At 33.2% G+C, this 18,331-nt stretch overlaps 3 protein-coding genes across 3 annotated transcripts; 1 reads left to right on the top strand and 2 right to left on the bottom strand.

The window, feature by feature from the left end:
• Window positions 1-3,855: 3,855 nt before the first annotated feature.
• On the bottom strand, window positions 3,856-5,033 carry LOC126672749 (zinc finger BED domain-containing protein RICESLEEPER 2-like). The gene is made up of 2 exons (XM_050366703.1): window positions 4,479-5,033; window positions 3,856-4,353 (listed from the first exon to the last, which is right to left on the bottom strand). The coding sequence occupies exons 1-2, from the start codon at window positions 5,031-5,033 to the stop codon at window positions 3,856-3,858; spliced, it is 1,053 nt and encodes a 350-aa protein (XP_050222660.1).
• A 5,978-nt stretch (window positions 5,034-11,011) lies between these two features.
• On the bottom strand, window positions 11,012-11,678 carry LOC126674424 (uncharacterized). The gene has a single exon (XM_050368869.2). The coding sequence runs from the start codon at window positions 11,565-11,567 to the stop codon at window positions 11,091-11,093; it is 477 nt and encodes a 158-aa protein (XP_050224826.1). The 5' UTR covers window positions 11,568-11,678; the 3' UTR covers window positions 11,012-11,090.
• Window positions 11,679-13,914: 2,236 nt separating this feature from the next.
• On the top strand, window positions 13,915-18,287 carry LOC126671988 (factor of DNA methylation 4-like). The gene is made up of 8 exons (XM_050365838.2): window positions 13,915-14,029; window positions 14,374-15,350; window positions 15,510-15,685; window positions 15,953-16,021; window positions 16,111-16,398; window positions 16,607-16,816; window positions 17,351-17,582; window positions 18,046-18,287. Exons 2-7 carry the CDS (start codon window positions 14,384-14,386, stop codon window positions 17,579-17,581), a joined length of 1,941 nt encoding a protein of 646 aa, XP_050221795.1. The 5' UTR covers window positions 13,915-14,029; window positions 14,374-14,383; the 3' UTR covers window position 17,582; window positions 18,046-18,287.
• The last annotated feature ends 44 nt before the right edge of the window (window positions 18,288-18,331 follow it).

The following is an 18,331-nucleotide window of genomic DNA, read 5'->3' as shown; positions in this document are numbered from 1 at the left end:
TATAATGTAAATTAAATATCAACTAAATATCAACTTAAATTAAATTTATTATAAGTTTAATATTAAATTAGTCTAATTAAATTTATTTATTTATTAAATATTTATACAATAAAAAAATAAAATATACATATATTTATATTTTACAATTTATTAATATATAAGTAAAACTAGTAAAAATATTTCACTTTTTAAAATTGAAAAATATAATGGTTTTTAGTGGTCGTAGTCGGATATGTGGTAGTGGGACCCCCGTGGTGTGCGTAAACTCAATAAGAACTCAATATAAATTCAATGACGACTTAATGTCAATTCAATGATAACTTAATGTCAACTTCATTATGTATACTATTAAAAGTAATTTATAATATAACAAATAAACTAATAGTAATTTGAAAGTAAATTATTTAAGGTTTTATTAAAATAAAATAAACCGAAAGTAATTTTAATATAAGTGAACTGAATATAAACTTAATATTAACTCAATGTGAACTCAATATAAACTCAAAGTAAACTTAATGTGAACTCAATGTAAATTCAATATAAATTTAATGTTCACTGAATGTTAATTCAAAGTAAATGTTTTGATAAATAATTATAAATTTAAAATGAAATTATTTTATATTATTATATAAAATAATTTTTCTATAATTTATACTTTCAAAACTAAACTATAGTAGATTGAAAGTAAATTATTTAATTTTTTATTACAGTAATTTGTGTAAATTTAATGTCAACTCAATATGGACTTAATGTCAACTCAATGACGACCCAATATCAACTCAATGTAAACCTAATGTCAACTCAATGTAAGTTTAATGTATTTTAGTAAGTATACCTTTAAAAATTAACTTAATATCAGCTCAATGTAAATTTAATATCAACTCAATGTCGACTCAATGTCAACTCAATGTAATCCTAATATCAACTCAATGTAAACCTAATGTAAATCCGAAGTAATTTTTTAGTAAATTATTTTAATTTTAAAATGTAAATTAATATCAACTCAATGTAAACTTAATAACTCAATGTCAACTCAATGTAAATCTAATATCGACTCAATGTCAACTCAATATCAACTCAATGTAAACCTAATGTCAATCCGAAGTAATGTTTTAGTAAATTATTTTAATTTTCAAATGTAAATTAATATCAACTCAATGTAAACTTAATAACTCAACGTCAACTCAATGTACGCCTAATGGCGACTCTATGTCAACTCAATGTAAACCTAATGCCGACTCAATATAAACCTAATTTCAATCCAAAGTAATTTTTTAGTAAATTATTTTAATTTTGAAATGTAAATTAATATCAACTGAATGCAAACTTAAGAACTGAACGTCGACTCAATGTCAAACTAATGTCGACTCAATGTCAACTCAATGTAAAGCTAATGTCGATTCAATGATGACTCAATGTCAACTCAATATAAACCTAATATCAACTCAATTTAAACTTAATATAAATTAAATTTAATATCAACTCAATGTCGACTCAATGTCAAGTGAATGTAAATCTAATATAAACTCAATGTAAAATTGATGTAAACTACATGTCAATTCAAAGTAAATGTTTTAGTAAATTATTATAATTTTAAACATTAACTTAATATCAACTCAACGTCGACTTAATATCAATTTAATGACAGCTCAATGTCAACTCAATGTAAACCTAATGCCAATTCAATGTAATCCTAATGTCAACTCAGTGTAAATCTCATGTCAATGCATGCAAACCTAATGTCAACTCAGTATAAATTTAATGTCAATCCGAAATAGTAAATTATTTTAATTTTGAAATGTAACTTAATATCAACTCAACGTAAACCTAATGTCAACTCGATATAAACCTAATGTCAACTCAATGTAAACTTGATGAAGGTTACATGTTAATTTAAAGCAATTTTTTTAGTAATTTATTATAATTTTAAAAACTAACTTTATATCAACTAAATTAACTTATATAATTTATTTTGAGTTTATATCGAGTTGACATTAAGTTAATTGTGTTTCTAATACATTAATTTATAAATTTATTTTAACTTAATTTATTTTAAGTTAATATTTAATTTACACTAGTATTAATTTAATTAGAATAAATTAATTTAAATTTTAACAAGCATAATATTTTATTAGTATTTTATAATAATATATAATTTATAATCAACCATTTTAATATGTTTATATTTAGTTTAAATGCTTCCTTATACATTATTAAAGAGTATATGTATATATATTAAAGAGTAATTAAAGACAACAAACATGTCTTGCCTTGATGGTTAGACACATGGACAAAGTGTGAGAGGTCATGGGTTTTATTCCTACTAATAGCAAATTTATATTTTATTTAATTCTTTTAAAATCTCACCACTATAGTTGACTGTCGTTGACCGCGGGTTGACCGCTGTTGACCGCGGTGGTCCGGCCGTTGACCGGCGTTGACCGCGGTGGTCCGGCCGTTGACCGGCGTTGACCGCGGTGGTCCGGCCGTTGACCGGCGTTGACCGCGGTGGTCGGGCCGGTCAGACCGGAATTTGACCGGTGGTCTGTGGCAGTTGGTTAGATTGTCTAACCAAATTTAGATTTGCCACGTGTCATCATTTGATTGACTCAAACATAGACCAATGAAATGTTGACAAATACCAAGGACAATATTGTCTCATTTTCTTTTATTTTGGGTTATGAGGGATTTTTGTAAACTTTTTATTTTTTTGAGAGATTTTTGCCAAAATCAAAATGGTGAGGGAAAAGTGAAACACCATAGCATTTTTAGGGGATTTGTGTAAAAAACCCTTTTTTTTGTTTATGTTTGTTTCAATTTCATTAAGGAAAACAATAGAAATTTTGAATTATTTTTAAGTAAAAGATATTTTTTTTTCTATTTGTAAGATTATTATGACTAGTTTATTGTATTTATTAGTAAAAAAAAAAATAGTACAATGAAGAAGGTGGGACATATCTCGAAAGGTTAGGTGTTGATTGATATTGTACACAGGTCAATTCTGTAATTTACTGCTGCTCCAATGATTTATAATTGAACAAAGGGTCAATTCACCCCTCAGCTTTAGAACGAAATACTGAAAAGGTCTAAATTGGCGAACCCGGATCATTTCAGCACACGACTATGCCGAATTAGATCCGTTTCACCCTTGTGACAAACAAATAGAATGGAATTACCTTAATTAAAAAAAGCAACCTTAATTCACCTTAATTAATCCTAATTAACATTAATTAATCTTAATTAAGATTCTAATTAATGCTAATTAATTAAAACTTTAATTGACCTTTATTTACCTAATCTAATTAGCATAACTAGGGCAGAGCATCGGTCGGTTCGGTTTTAAAAACTTGAAAACCGAGGGTATCGAAGTTGCTAAAATTAAAATTCAAACCTTTATATTTTAATCGAACACCAAAGTATATTTTCACCAAAAATTTCTTTCAGTTCGGTTTCGGTTTAATTAATCGGTATGGGCTAGTACCGAAGTCCATTTTCAGAAGCCCATTTTTTTTATAAAAAGCTTTTTCTTAAATTTATAAAACTGAGAATAAAATTAAAATGAATTGCAAATTTATAACAGATAATAATAAACCATCAAAATTATAAGATAAATACAAAACAATCAAGATATAAACTACTCTATCACAGACCAAATGAATGAAAAATTGAATTAATAGTCCTATTCTATTACAAATTACAAAATAATAAACATCATATAATATATAGTATATCTATATGGATACATATACAATTTGTATCCTCAAAATGAACCGAATTATGCTATGTTTACAAACAATTTCACCTTAAAAATTATATGCAAAAATAATATGCTTAAGGCTTCCACAATTCTAGGAGTTAATGAACTCTTAAAACAGTCAAGCACTCTGCCAGAAGTGTTAAATGCGAATTCAGAGGCAACTGTTGAAATGGGACAGCAAGAATATCTCGAGCCACCCTCGAAAGGATTGGAAATCTTCTAGCATTAAGCTTCCACCATTTACGGATACTAAAATCCTCATCATTCTCAATAGGGGCCTCATTCAAATAAGTTTCCAACTCAGATTTTCTTGGCCCAGTTTCAGCTTGCCCTTTATTATGCTCAACAAATTTGGCTTTTATTAAAGAAGTATGCCTCTTAGCAAGAGGGGGACTCAAAATCGGCATTTGATTAGAAACATGTCCCTCTATTGGCTGACTAGAACTTAACTGAAAGCTAGACCCACTAACATTAGTCAAGTATGCACTTTGGTACTCATCAAATAAGGCATACAATTCAGACTTGACTCTATCAAATAAAGCTCTACTAAAAATTTTGCCAAACAAATTGCTACGGGAAAACAGCAAATCATTGAACTTAGATGAAGGGTTAGAACATAAGAGAAGAAAATCAATTTGTTCATCTTAAAGGGATCAACCCACTTATTAAATTTTTCTCTCATTTTTTTACCTATATTTTATATCTCTGCATCCTCACTAACAAGCATTTCATCCAACATAATTGGCAAATCACATATCTCCAAAAAATGCATGTTTGAGGTCATATATAATGAGCCAGATATGCGAAGGGTGGTGACATAAAAATAAGACAAACAAATAGCAAATTTCTTCGCAATTTGCCAATCAAGAATGTTAGGAATATTTTTAATCATGTCATTCCTAAAATTTTCATTCACCTCTTCATAAGAATCAAAAACAGACTTAAACAAACAGGCAGTGTCTAGCATCAAATAAGTGGAATTCCATCTACTGGCAACATCAAGACAGAGACTCTTTTTAGTACCAAGTTTAGCATCTTTAGCAAGATCATTGAATTGTTTAAGTCTAGATGGAGTGTTTCTAATATATCTAATGCAATCCCTAATTTTTTTAACAAAAGTATTCATCTCTTTTAAGCCATCAGAAACAACCAAATCTATGACATGTGCAATACACCTCATATGTAAAAACTGACATTTAGACACATCAGTGCCCCATGAAATCATTTTTTTCTTAAAAGCAGCAATTGCTGTATTGTTATTTCCAGCATTATCCATTGTCACAGTGAAAATATTTTCAAACCCCAAACAAGCAAGCAATTTTCCAAAGGTTTACTTATATAATCACTTTTATGACCACAAACAAGGACAAAGGACATAATTCATTTATTTTCACCTAGGTCTGGGTATTCTTATTTTTCAACCTTTATGAAACTTTCTCTGCCATTTCAACTTTACGGAGTGGTACCTCCTTTTCAAACTAGTTCTATTTCACCTAGGTCTGGGTATTCTCATTTTTCGTTACCTCTCCCTTCTTTTCACCCATATATTTTGCACCTTCTTAGGCGGTGACCATGACCCATCAGTTTTTTTCAAGGTAAGTTGGTTAGGTTACTTGATAAGTTCGCTTGAAAACACCAAACGCCTTTGAACCGATAGGATATCCGTAATTGACTTTTTACTCTCCGCCTCTGATGAATCGGCCAGCTGTCGAGACTTTTGTCTCAACCTTTTCATTCTCTTCTAATGAGTTTTACTCATTCGAGGTTGCTCTTCTATTTGGCCGAAATTTTTTTCCTAAAAACCTGTCACGACCCGATTTACGCCTAGAAACTCGTGTCGAGACCGGCGCTAGGGAATGAGAATGGTTGTTCTGAAACCCGTAGCAAGCCTAGGAAAAACAGTAAAAACTTTTCGCGTTTTGAAAACATAAAAGGTCTCAATCTCTTTTCGTAATTAGTTGAAAACCTTTAGATAAACGTGTAATCAAAACCATGCAATTGCATTTCTGGACTCAGGGTAATACGTGTACACTGCACACACCTTGACACAACCCTGTCCGAAAACAATGTCAGAGGTGCAAACCAGTTATCACATCAAGTACTGGTTTAAGCATTGCCAATTAATTAATCACAAAACTTTTATTAAAACCAGGTTTCTTATAAACAACTCGCAAAAGCCCTTTTTATAAAAACATGCTTTTGTCTCAAAATGATACTGACAGTAGTTTCATATCAGAGTTTAAGCATTTACATTTGAACTACTGTTCGGAGCTAGAACTACTCTGCAACTCTAGAGTGACCTTTATTTAGTTACAACTTCCAGAGAAAGAATTGGAAGTCTTGTCACGTCAAAATATCTTTTACCTGTGAAAAAGGAAATAAACGGGGGTCAAATATGAGTGAATTCACATAGTTACTCAAGCATATTAATAAAAGCAGAAATCGCATGTAAACACACTTTGTGCAGCCAAATAACCAATCCAAATGAAACCCTAAGAGAAACCCCATTTGATTAACTGTGATTAACGTCACAGTTCGTGCTTTTGTTTAACACAGGATGAAATGTGAACTCACGTTATCACAATCATCTTATCTCTGTGTAAGGTTTGCTGGGCCGTAAATTGAATTACTGGCTCCCCAGGATAACCTGTTAGGTCTAGGCCGCTTTGCAAGCATCTGGCCAAAGAACCCAACTAGTATGCAATGCAATGATTTATGAATACCGGTGATCACACAGTTCTATTGCTGCCCAATAGATAGCACGTTCCAGTGGATCTATATACTGGTTTCAAATCGACTCTATGCAATGCAATTTCAAACACATTTTTAGTTATATATGTTTTGGCATCAATATTCAAAAGTAAATATGCGAACTCACAAAACCGTTATCCACAAAACAGTTCTCGTTCACCCTCTACTCTCCCGGTCCGGTAGCTTGCTTGCTCGTCGGATCTAATTAGAAAACAATTATTAAACACAATTGAAATATGAATTCTAACTCTAAAGAGTAGACTATATAGACATTACTAGATATATAACATATCTAGACTATACTCATTCTTGATCTCAACTCATAGTCCTCTAACTATTAATCACTTTAATTAATAGAGGACCTAATTAAAACATCTCTAAGTTTTAATTAATCGAACTTCCTTAAACGTCCAAGTTCTTTTTAGTCCTTATTGAACGTACCGTTCAAAATTGTTCAAAACTAGTCGGTTCGGAACCCGACGTGCGAAAGCACGTCGGAAACGCGCGCTAGCGCGAGGCCCTGTGCGCTCGCACAAGACACTGTGCGCCCGCACAGTGTCCCTGTGCGTCCGCACAGGTGACTGTGCGGTCGCACATTCTCAAAGAGACTGTGCGCTCGCACAGTTGGGCTGTGCGTGCGCACAGTCACTGTGCGACGCATAGTGGCTGTGCCGCACAGCCACGGGAACTCCGTTCCCGGGCCGATTTCCGTCGAGTTAAACCCATTTTTCGATCCAAAACGCATATACAAATACCAATCTATCCATTTTCACTATCGGAACGTAAAATCATTACGTATACGTTCGATTCGATACGGTAACCGTTATATATTCGAATATAATCCATTTTCTATATATCCAAATTCAAAATAACGGTTATAACTTCGATTATTAATGGATTACCGAAGAAATTTGAGTTAAAAACGAGAAATTGGATCGAAACCGTCGAACCTACCGTCGCGTGCCGTCGTCGCCGTTCTCTCTGCACCTAAACCTAATGTTTTAGGTTCTGCAACTAATAAACATTTCATTTGAAATGTTTATAATATATAGTTTGGTTAAATTCCAAACTAGCCCCTAGGTATTCACACGTTACTTTAACCCAAATTCTTAAATACTCGTCCGTAACTAAAACGGACAACGAACTCCAAATTTTATGAAATTTTAACCACGAATTCCATAATTCGCAATTAGAATAAAAACATAATTTTTATTCTCGCGGGAATTATATTTTATCTTTAATAAATCATTAAAGATTTATTAGGGCTAAATTAGACCTACTTAATAAAATTTCTATCTCCAAATTCTATAAAATTTTAGGGGTAACTTTCTAAAAATATTTCGTGAATATTGACTCCAAAAATATTCACACGGGACTTATAAATTATCCTATTTTAATTTATAAGCATTTCTTAATTCCCGTTAGTTAAAATATAAATATCCAATTTTTATATTTTAACTTCTATAACTATTTTATATTTCCGGAGATACTATAAATTAAATTTATCCTTAAATCTAATTTACGTTCTCCCGGTCCTATAAATTATTCCTTACGTGAAATAATTTAATCCTTTAATTTTTACGGGGTATTACAAAACCGTACTTCCAACATGTCGCCTAAGTTGATGTTTTTTCCATTCTTTGGTTGGGGACATAGGCTTAAATGTTTTTGCTTTTGCTCGGGGGTGACCTATTGTAAAACATGTACTGCAAGCAAGGCAAGTTACATCGGGTGTTTGATCTCGACTCCTCTTTACCTAGCCACCAATCCTCTCGTTAGTCTCATTCTCTACCCGGTGCCTTGGTCTTTTTGTATATCATTTGTCCATAATCTGAACCCTACCCAAAACTCTTTCCAAGTTTAGCTGAACCATGTTTATAGTGATGCACTTAGCTTCGGCCTCCTTCTTCCTTGGGAACAGTTACTTTCCTTCGGTAATTTCCTTCTTGTTCACATTTATGAATATGACACAATTATTTGTACTATGCCTTTATGAGTTGTGATACTTGCAGTAATCTCGACCATTTTTCTTGTCGACAGGTGGAATCACATGCCCCTTACCTAAGACGATTTGACCATCATTTAGCAAGGCATCGAAAATGTCATCTGCCTTGGTGAGATCGAAAGTATAATTTTAATGTCTAGCCAAATTTTTACTTTTCTTCAAAAAGCCAGGATTCCTCAGTGTCGCGCACTCGTGAGGTTTTTTGCCTAAAAATTCGGCCAAGTTAATTTCTTCATCAAACTCCTCCTCACTATCACTTTCATCACTTACAACTGCCACGTCTAGCTGGTCCCGGTAATAAGTTCCCTTTGAGGCGCCTCTCGTTTTAAAAACCTTTCGTAGCTCGTTACCTTATTGGTAACCTCAAACAAATCTCTGAATCAGTGTCCCTCAAAGTTCCCCCTCAAAGCGAAGTTCATTCCTTTCACTACCATAGGTACACAGCTTAACTCAGCAATGGGTGTCATGGAAAAAGTCCTCGAATTCTAAAACTTGCTATATACTTCTCAACGGTCTCGCTGGATAGCTATGAAATTTGAGATAAGATGCTAAGATAACATTAGAAGGGGTTGTATAAAATTCTTCATGAAATTTATTCTCCAAATCTTTCCAAGAGTCGACTGGGTTCGGTTCTAAACGGCATTACCGTGTGAAAGCCATCTTTATCAATGAACTCGCAAATAACCTCAATTTTTAAAAATCATGCACCCTAACTTCTCCGCGATGAGCTAAAAGCTGCGCCACATGCTCTACGGTCGACTGGCTCCTCTCATCGCCAGAAAACAGACTAAACTCAGGTACATTGTATCCTCTCAGAAAAAGGTGTAACTTGTCAATCCAATCTGCATATGGCTTCATATATGACGGCCTTGGTATAGGTCGTATTTCTCTAGCTCATTTGCCAATCTGAGCGGAGTTCTATTATAAATTAATCATAGGTTCAACCACTACTTCCTTTCCTGGCCTATGCGCTGGAAATTCTCCTGCACCACTCGATTCCGAGTCATATCAATTAAGGAGTCTAACCATACCATACTACATGGTGGTTCGGCTGTGTTGTGGAGTTTGATCGGCCCCCACCTGATGGCCGATTCGAGCTGGGCTTCTGTCGATATCAACCCTTCTCTTGGTTGTCTCGGCGATGTGTTGCACGTTCAGTAACTTTGCATTCAATGGAGTTATTCATCTTAGTCATATTCTCCCTCATCTCCTTTTGAACAATCGAGTGATCAGTCATCAAGTTTTCTAAGGATAGCCCCACTTGATTCATGACACAGTCGAACATTAGCTAATTCTTTGAGGCATTAATCTCGTTCCTCAGTTGAGTGAAATCAGCAAGTGAGAGGGACGGCCGAGTTGGAGGTAAGTCTTGCACATAATCGGCCGAACCGTCCTCAAACCCGAGGGTCGGGTCCTTGCTTGGAGGATCGTTGGTAACCCCCCCCCCCCCCCCCCCTCCTCCCCCCAAATATTTTTGGCTGATGGTGGTACATTCTTATCCTTAGCCATAATTTCTTCAATATCCGAGTAAACACCGTCAAAAAGTATTTTCTTTCTTCAGCTAATGAACGGCTTATTAATCGGGTGTACCTTTGGTCGTCTTTTAAGTCATCAATTTTTATGCTAACCATAAACTTGTCTCCAGTGGAGTCGACAAAAGATGTTTGCACGAAAATAATTCCAAGCTCGAATCTTTGAATTTATAAATAGGTACCATTTAGGTCTAATGCTTTAATCGGTTCGTCGGAAGGTAGGTTCAAAGGTCAAAAAGTGTAACTCACGAGTCACTAGTGGTAACTCATGAGTCATATCCAGGTACAAGTCAATCCGGGAACCTAAAGTCCAGGCGAGATTTACTTGCAGGTAGGTACTAATCCGGGAACCCAGAGATGCAAGTGGGACTGATGTTAAAGCTAAAGTATCAATTTGGAGATTAAGGAAGCGAAGCAGAATTAATATTAATCTACTCTAAGTTATATTAAATCCGGAAATTAAGAGAAAAAAGTATGAATATCAATTTTTGATTTGTTTGATAATTGATGTGTAGCCTTTATTAAATGACAAATTAGCTATTTACAGGGACAAACGCCTAAAATAAGAAAATCTACTCTAATAAGACTAAAACTCTTTAATATAAGAAATAAATAATATTAAAAATCAATCTCTATTCTTGAGATTGGTTAAAGAAACTATTAGAAAATCACTTTGAAACTCTATATATTAGATTGTGTAGAATTGATCATTTTTTAAATATAAAATTAGTCATCTGTATTCAAAAAAAGAAGTCATCTACAAATAAAATAAAATTAAACTAACTATAAATTAGATAAGAAGTGTGTTTGTATTACTATTACTTCTTTGAATTTAATATACAATTAAAACTAATAAAACAAAAGTTTAGGAATATAGGTTAACAAAAAGGTATTTGTTAATCTTTCTATTTTTTTGATAAATTTCTTAATAATCTTACTTTTCAAACAACAAGAAAGAGAGATCAGTAGTACTTAAGTTGCCATTATTAATTTATACACTTTCAAAAAAATTAACAAATTGTAATCATTAAATAATCTAAATAATTTAGTAGCAACTATGAATCCCACAGAAAATCATCTGAGTAACTTCCACAAAATGAGAAAAAACCACAGCCGTTGAAAATGGCACACTCAAAGAAACCAAAGCCACCATCGCCAGCACCAAGCTAGGCCTTGTGTTCATCATCTGAGACTGCAAAACACCAACCAAATCACATATTAAACCATCATAGCTCGTAAAACATTGCTTCTCCCACTCCATCCAATCACTCGGAGGCTCATAGTTCCTCTCAACCATCTTCATTTCATGAATTCTTTTCCTCAGAACAATCATGTTCACATCCACTAGTCTGCCACCGCCTCCGCCGCCGCCGCCGCTGCAGCTACTGTAGCTTGCGTCGTGTGCTTTTCTGCTTCTTGCCGCTACTGTGAAAACCCTAGTTCTTGAAGAACGTAACGTCTTGGAAAATGGATGATAGATAAGAGACGATGATGATGATGAGAATAGGTTAGCTGATTCCATTTTTGATTTTTGTATGTGTTTATTTTGGTTATTTAGTGTTATTTATAAGGGTTGTGTAGCGGATCAACTTGAGTGGCGGTGGTGACGTGGTGATTAGGTTTTAGGTTTAATTAGCAATAACTTGGGAGAGAAGGAAGTTTAGAGGCGAAACCGTGTGTTAAATAACGGGAAACAGCTGCAAATATAGCGCGTAATTACGTCGGATTGCATTTTGTGATGGTGACTACTAGTGGCTCATTCCGCTAATTAAAAAAATTCTTAAGCTATAAAAAAATATAAAATAATGGATATTTGTTTTTTGAGAAGAAAAATAATGAATATTTTATTATTGATGTATAAAGATGGAAAAAATTATATGAGTAAATTAAAAAAAAATTAAGATGAAAAAATTACACTTCATAAATGATGGAAAAAATTAAAATGAGCAAATTAAAAAAAATAAGATGAAAAAATTACACTTCATAAATTCTTTTGATTGAGATATACTTCATATTAAATTCATATAAATTAATCAGCGGTGGAGCCAAATTTTTATCATTAAAAAGGCCAAATTATAATATGTTTCATATGAAGAGACAATTTTAAAAATTAGGGAGGGCCATATTATAAATTCAAAAACTTTAAGTGTTAATTTTAATATTTTTAAAAAGTTGGAGGCGGCCATGACCATCTCATGCCACCCACTCTCCCCGTCATTAAAATTTATGATATTATTTAAAAATATAAATTTATTAAATAATAATTAATAGTCGAATGCTTTATAAAGATCCATATAGAATGAATATTTTTTAAAACATAATTTAAATTGAACTCAATTAAATATTTTTAAAGATTTACAATTAATTTTTTTTTTTTTTGATAATTTAGGGGAGGGGAATTCTTGTGTAAGGAATTGAACTCACGACTTTAACAGTTTTTCTGCGAACGCTTATACCATTTGAATTATAACTCATTGGTAATTTTTACAATTAATTATGATTTTAAAAGTTACTTTTGATCTTTCAGTATTAAATTTTGAGTACTTAAATTTAATCTTTTTTTCAAAGTATATACTCAATTTGCAACTTTAAGTAGTTCATGAAAAAAATACTTGATTTATTTTGAAAATAAAATCTCATTAATAATATATAAAATAGAAAGTAAAGTTTTATTCTCGATACGTGAATAATTAAAATCATGGTTTACCACAACACTATCACGCATCTTCTGTTAATTCTGACAATAATATATACATATATTGGTTACCGATCGAAGCAAACTTATTTTCTCATTTTATTTTTATTTTGGTTATGTTTAGGTTTTTATTATCTAAAAAAACAATCAGTTTAGAATTTATACCAAACCAAAGATACACATCCCACTATAGAACATATCTTGAAAGAGAATTAATAAAACCTCAAGGTGTAGTTGAGTTAGTAAGGCACTCTTTTAGTTTAAGTAATGTCGCGGGTTCAAATCATACTCATGTATGCAGTCATTTAAAATTTAGAGTTAGAGTTTGCCTTCCGCAAGAGACCTACATGGCTCGAATGAGAATTAATCTAAATATAAAAAGTTTAAAAGTGTCGTCTTATAGTTGAAACCAGTTTAAAAAACCTCACGGATCTTATACCAAAAATAAAGAAAAATTAATAATAAAATAACATATTATCACACAATAAATTAGAGACTGTATTTTATAAAGTGAAATCATAATATATTACTTTTTTTCCTGTTTAAAAGGAAACAAATTCATTTTGCATATATTTAAAAATAATATTAGTAATTTTTTATTTTATCTATTTAGAGTATTTATAGTTGTTAGATTGTACCACATAAATTTTCTATTAAATTCATCTTTATTATATATTTTTTTCACAATGTTTATATTTTAAAAGTAATCTGATTAGGGTTTTATATCAAAATATACACTATTTTTATAAATAAATAAAAAGAACATATTTCATTTATACATAATTCTTATAGACTACGTATAAATTATAAATTATTGAAATAATATATATTGTTTATCTTAGAATAATAATTTATTATAATTAGACAAAAAAATATATAATTTTTCAAAGTTTTCTACTCTCAAAATCAATGGTTTTGTTTTTCTTCTTCACTGGAGAATCAAAACGATCCCTCTCCACGCTCCAAGTGTACAAAGGCCCCGCAAAATCAAAGCCTAGTCAATACCACTCACCTCCCACGCTCACTTTGTTCCCACGCGACCGTTCTCAGCACAAAAGACCAAAAAACCAACCAATAAATCGCGCGTACACAACATTTTCACAATCGCGCGAGTCCCACAAACACACCCGTTGCTGACTCTCCGCTTACTTCTTTGAGTCATTTCTTTCCGCACAGTAAACCACTCAGCTGCTACTCTGACTATACCAAACCAGAAAAACTTTTAATTTTGAACTAAAACAAGAACAAGCATTATTCTCTAGGGTTTCTGATCGGATTTTCAAGCTCAGGTAACGCCGTAAAATCCTTTTCAAATCATTTCTTACCGTTTTTTTTTGGTTTTTTTGATCAAATATACTCACTAGATCATGCTCTGTTTCGTTGTTTTAGTGAAATTTCGATTTCTTTAGCTCTAATTTGTTTCGTCTGAGTAGAACTCGCCGGTGCTTCGTTAATGCTCCGGTGAAGCTGTTTTGTTGACTTAGTTGGCCGTCTCTGTATAGTGTGTTACTGTATTATGTTTATTTTTACTGTTTTTAGCAGAAATTCTTCTAGTTTGATCAAGTAAAAGTTGTAGTCTAGGGTTTTAAATTCTGTTTTTAAGTTTTTTTTTGTTATGCTGGTTGTGTGGCAGGTTAAGTTGCATGATGTCTCATTTTTCGAGAAGAGCAGGAGATATTGGAAGTGATTCTGAGTTCAAACGTTATGAATATAGGTATTATGAAGATCTGAAGCGGGGGACCATTGAAATTAGAACTTCAAATTCAGACTATATGTGCCCTTTTTGTAAGGGAGATTATGTCCCTTTTGATGAGCTTCTCGAGCATGCCTATCGCCATATTAAACGCCGGTCTTATCAGAGAATTGATGTCAAGGATCAAGGTAGGCATTCCGCTTTGGAGTGTTATATGGTTAGGTACCTTAAGGGTAAGGAGAAGAAGCAAAGGCGAAATGAGTCTCCCATTGTACATCATGAGGACAAGAAGCCGAGGCGTAGTCTCCCCATGATAAATGAGTCTTCCATTGTGCATCATGAGGATGAGCAATTGTTTGTTTGTCCTTGGATGGGGATTGTTGCTAATATCCAGACTAAGATGGAAGGTGGACGTCGGGTGGGTGAGAGTGGGTCCAAACTCAGGGATGAGTTAACTATAAAAGGATTTAACCCAGTCAAGGTGAATCCTATATGGAATCGCTTTGGCCACTCTGGGTTTGCAATTGTCGACTTTAAGAAAGATTGGGATGGTTTCGCGGATGCGCTTATGTTTGAGAAAGACTTTCAAGTTAATCATTGTGGGAAGAAGGATTATGGAAGGCTCACAGAGAAAGAAAGGGGAGATGAGTTGTTTGGATGGGTTGCGAGAGAAGATGATTATAACAACAGAGGTGTTATTGCTGATCATTTGAGAAAGAGTGGGGATTTAAAAAGTGTCTCCAGCAAAGAAGCTGAGGATCAAAGGAAGAATTCGACTCTTCTGACCAAGTTGACCAATACTTTACAAATGAAGAACGAGAGTGTTGCAAAAATGGAGATCAAATGCACCAAGAAAAAAGCAGCTTTGGACAAGAAAATGTTGGAATTGGAGGCTATTGTCATACGTTATAATGATGGTGCTGTCTTCATTTCTGAGTTCACTTAAAAGGCTGCAAATTATATTCCCCTCCCCAGATCCCAAAACTCAATATTAAATTCCTACTGAATTAACAATAGATTATAATCTGCAGTTGCTTATTTCTCTGTTTTTGTTTCTGTGATATTATGTTGACTAGAAAGAAGAAGGATGGAGCAGGATTCTCGTGATTATTTTGAGAAGATCTCCTTCGAGCATGAGAAGGTGACCCAACATCTGGAAGCTCAGAGAAAAGATTTGGACCAGCATGCGCGGCATCTACAACAACGCGAGAATGACATTGAGATGAGGAAACTTCATGACAAAAGGAAAATGGTATGTGCCCATTTTAAGACTTTCATATGCTAGCTAGAACAGGATATTTGCATGATTAATGAGGTTTATTAATAACATGGCCTCTGCTTGGATTCTTTCTTTTTGTACTTTTCATTATTCAGTAATTTCATTTGATTTATCAAGAAATATGCATTTCAGGTTTCTTCCATAGTTCAATTGGCTGCCTATGGGAATAACTTCAATTGGTTTCTATTCTCTTAAAGTTAATTGTATAAAATTTATAATAAGACATGTTCCTTCTTATAGAATGAGAATGCAATCTTGGAGCAGAAGAAGGTAAATAAGAGTATATGGAGGCTAGCAGAAGAACAAAAGGTGCATCCTATACCCTAAAATATACTGTTAAGTATAATATACTGCTTGAATATATCTTAATTGTGTTTGTGACCAACTATCTATGACAGACACAAAAAGAGAAACTTCGAAAGAAGATTCTTGAGCTGGAAAAGCAACTTGATGCTAAACAAGCTTTGGAGTTGGAGATAGAGCGCATGAAGGGTACTTTACAAGTAATGAACCACATGGGAAATGAAGAGGACAATGATGTCAAGAAAAAGATGGAGGCAATACAAGAAGAACTAAATGAAAAAGAAGAAGATTTAGAAGCCTTGGACGCTCTTAATCAAACTCTTATGATCAAGGAGAGAATGAATAATGATCAGTTGCAAGATGCTCGCAAGGAATTAATAAGTGTAAGCATTTACAACTATAATCTTTTTCATTAAAAGTTTTATTTTAAATTAACTATCATGGAGTAATGTACTACTAAATTTAAAATCAAAAGCTAACTTTGATGGCGAAAGAGTTCTTGGAATTTTAGTATGGAATTGGATAGTATCAAATCTCTTATGTTATGCTGCCTACCCTATAAAACAGACATGTAATTTTCTCTCTCCATAGGGTTTAGGTGAGAATACCCGCGCTTTAATTCGTGTAAAGAAAATGGGAGAGCTTGATGGTAAGCCATTCCAGGCGGCAGCCAAGAGCAAATTTCCCGATGAAGATGCCGATGTGAAAGCAGGGGAACTATGCTCATTATGGGATCATAATTTGAGAGACCCTAATTGGCACCCATTTAAGGTCATCACTGATAAAGCAGGGAACAGTGAGGTATATGTTCTCTCTCCTTTTCTGTTTATCGAACAACAGGTCTGTGTCTATGTTAGTAAACTTGTTTCCCAATTATATGAATGGCATTGCCAAGAAACAATAAATCAATGTAACATAACACATTACAATTTATCTCACATTTGCAAGATCGTATATGTTGGTAATTGTCCATTTATACTTTTTGTTCAACTTATTTTTTCTTATAGCTAGAGTCTGCTTTAGCATTATATTCTAAAAAAGCTAATTAATTATGTCATAAAAGCAGAACATGGTACAATTGGAGAGTGCTAGAATTTCAAGAGTCTAAGTTACATAACTTACATTAGATTCATTGCTATTAATTTGGTGTCGTTAAAAGGGAAGTAAATGACCTTACTATGGCGAGATTTCCCAAATAACAGTTTTTTTGTTACTCTATCCCCAAGACAACTCTTTCCATTGTCTTACCCACCCTTTGTTTTCTTTATGTTTTTTATCATATCCTTTATGCCTTTTTGCTTCTAATTATTATCGATCTTCAATCTAACTGTGTAGGAGATGATCAATGAAGATGATGAGAAATTGAAGTATCTGAAGAATGAGTTGGGTGATGAAGTTTACAATGCTGTTATAAAAGCTTTAAAGGAGATAAATGAGTACAACCCTAGTGGGAGGTACATTATAAGGGAAATGTGGCATTCTAAGGAGAACAGAAGGGCAACATTAAGGGAAGGATCGGAATTTTTATTGAAGAAGTGGAAGACGCTGAAAGGGAGAAAAACCTGAGGTATATCTCATCAGCTTTGCATTTAATTGCAAAATTTTTTTGGAGCCATTAAGCTTCTCTTTTCCTTATCAATCAACTAAAGTACAGTTCAGTTGTTGCACATGCAAATGCTATCTTATCCAATATTGCTTTTACATTTTAATATATAGTTTTACTTCACCCACAAGCTATGTTGTACGAAAACTTTTAATGCTCTATATTTTCAAGTTTTGTTTTTGTGCTACATAGCGCACACGACATTAGCATCTCCTCCTGTATCACTTCACATGCGCATGCAAATTGACTAATATAGTGCCCTCTTATCAGACTAAGTGAACATAATACTAAATAATGTCTCTTCTTCAGTTGGAAATTGAACTGTTTTTTTTGCCGATGTATATTTCCTGATCTATATCTTCCTTCTTCAGTTGGAAACAGCTAAATAATGTCTCTTCTGTTGTGTCTGTTTGTCCAAATGTGACAGGTTGAGCGCCTTTACTGCGGCTTCTTTACTTGTTAATTGTTTTGATAGAAGGAGAAGTTCTGGTGAAAGGCTTGGCAATTATTGAATTAGTTAGCACTTAACACTTCTTAGAATGTTGATACAGTCTCTGTTTTTTAGCACTATGAGATGCTAACATTAGGTTGAGTTTGTGACAGTTGTCGATATGAAAGATGAATACTTTCGTTTTGCCTATTTTATATAGCATCACCGCTTTAAAGTCATTCTATGTTACACATCAACTTTTCGATTCTTGTGTTTGATGTTT

This window comes from Mercurialis annua, linkage group LG3 (genome assembly GCF_937616625.2).
Source record: "Mercurialis annua linkage group LG3, ddMerAnnu1.2, whole genome shotgun sequence".
Taxonomy (NCBI): domain Eukaryota; kingdom Viridiplantae; phylum Streptophyta; class Magnoliopsida; order Malpighiales; family Euphorbiaceae; genus Mercurialis; species Mercurialis annua.
This window is presented reverse-complemented; position numbering and strand designations above follow the sequence as displayed.

Coding starts and splice junctions, on each gene's coding strand:
- LOC126671988 (XM_050365838.2), top strand. CDS start 14,384: ATGATGTCTCATTTTTCGAGAAGAGCAGGAGATATTGGAAGTGATTCT. Junction 15,351..15,509: donor TGTCATACGTTATAATGATG/GTGCTGTCTTCA, acceptor TATGTTGACTAG/AAAGAAGAAGGATGGAGCAG. Junction 15,686..15,952: donor TTCATGACAAAAGGAAAATG/GTATGTGCCCAT, acceptor TCCTTCTTATAG/AATGAGAATGCAATCTTGGA.
- LOC126672749 (XM_050366703.1), bottom strand. CDS start 5,033: ATGGATAATGCTGGAAATAACAATACAGCAATTGCTGCTTTTAAGAAA. Junction 4,354..4,478: donor TTATGTTGGATGAAATGCTT/GTTAGTGAGGAT, acceptor CCTTCATCTAAG/TTCAATGATTTGCTGTTTTC.
- LOC126674424 (XM_050368869.2), bottom strand. CDS start 11,567: ATGGAATCAGCTAACCTATTCTCATCATCATCATCGTCTCTTATCTAT.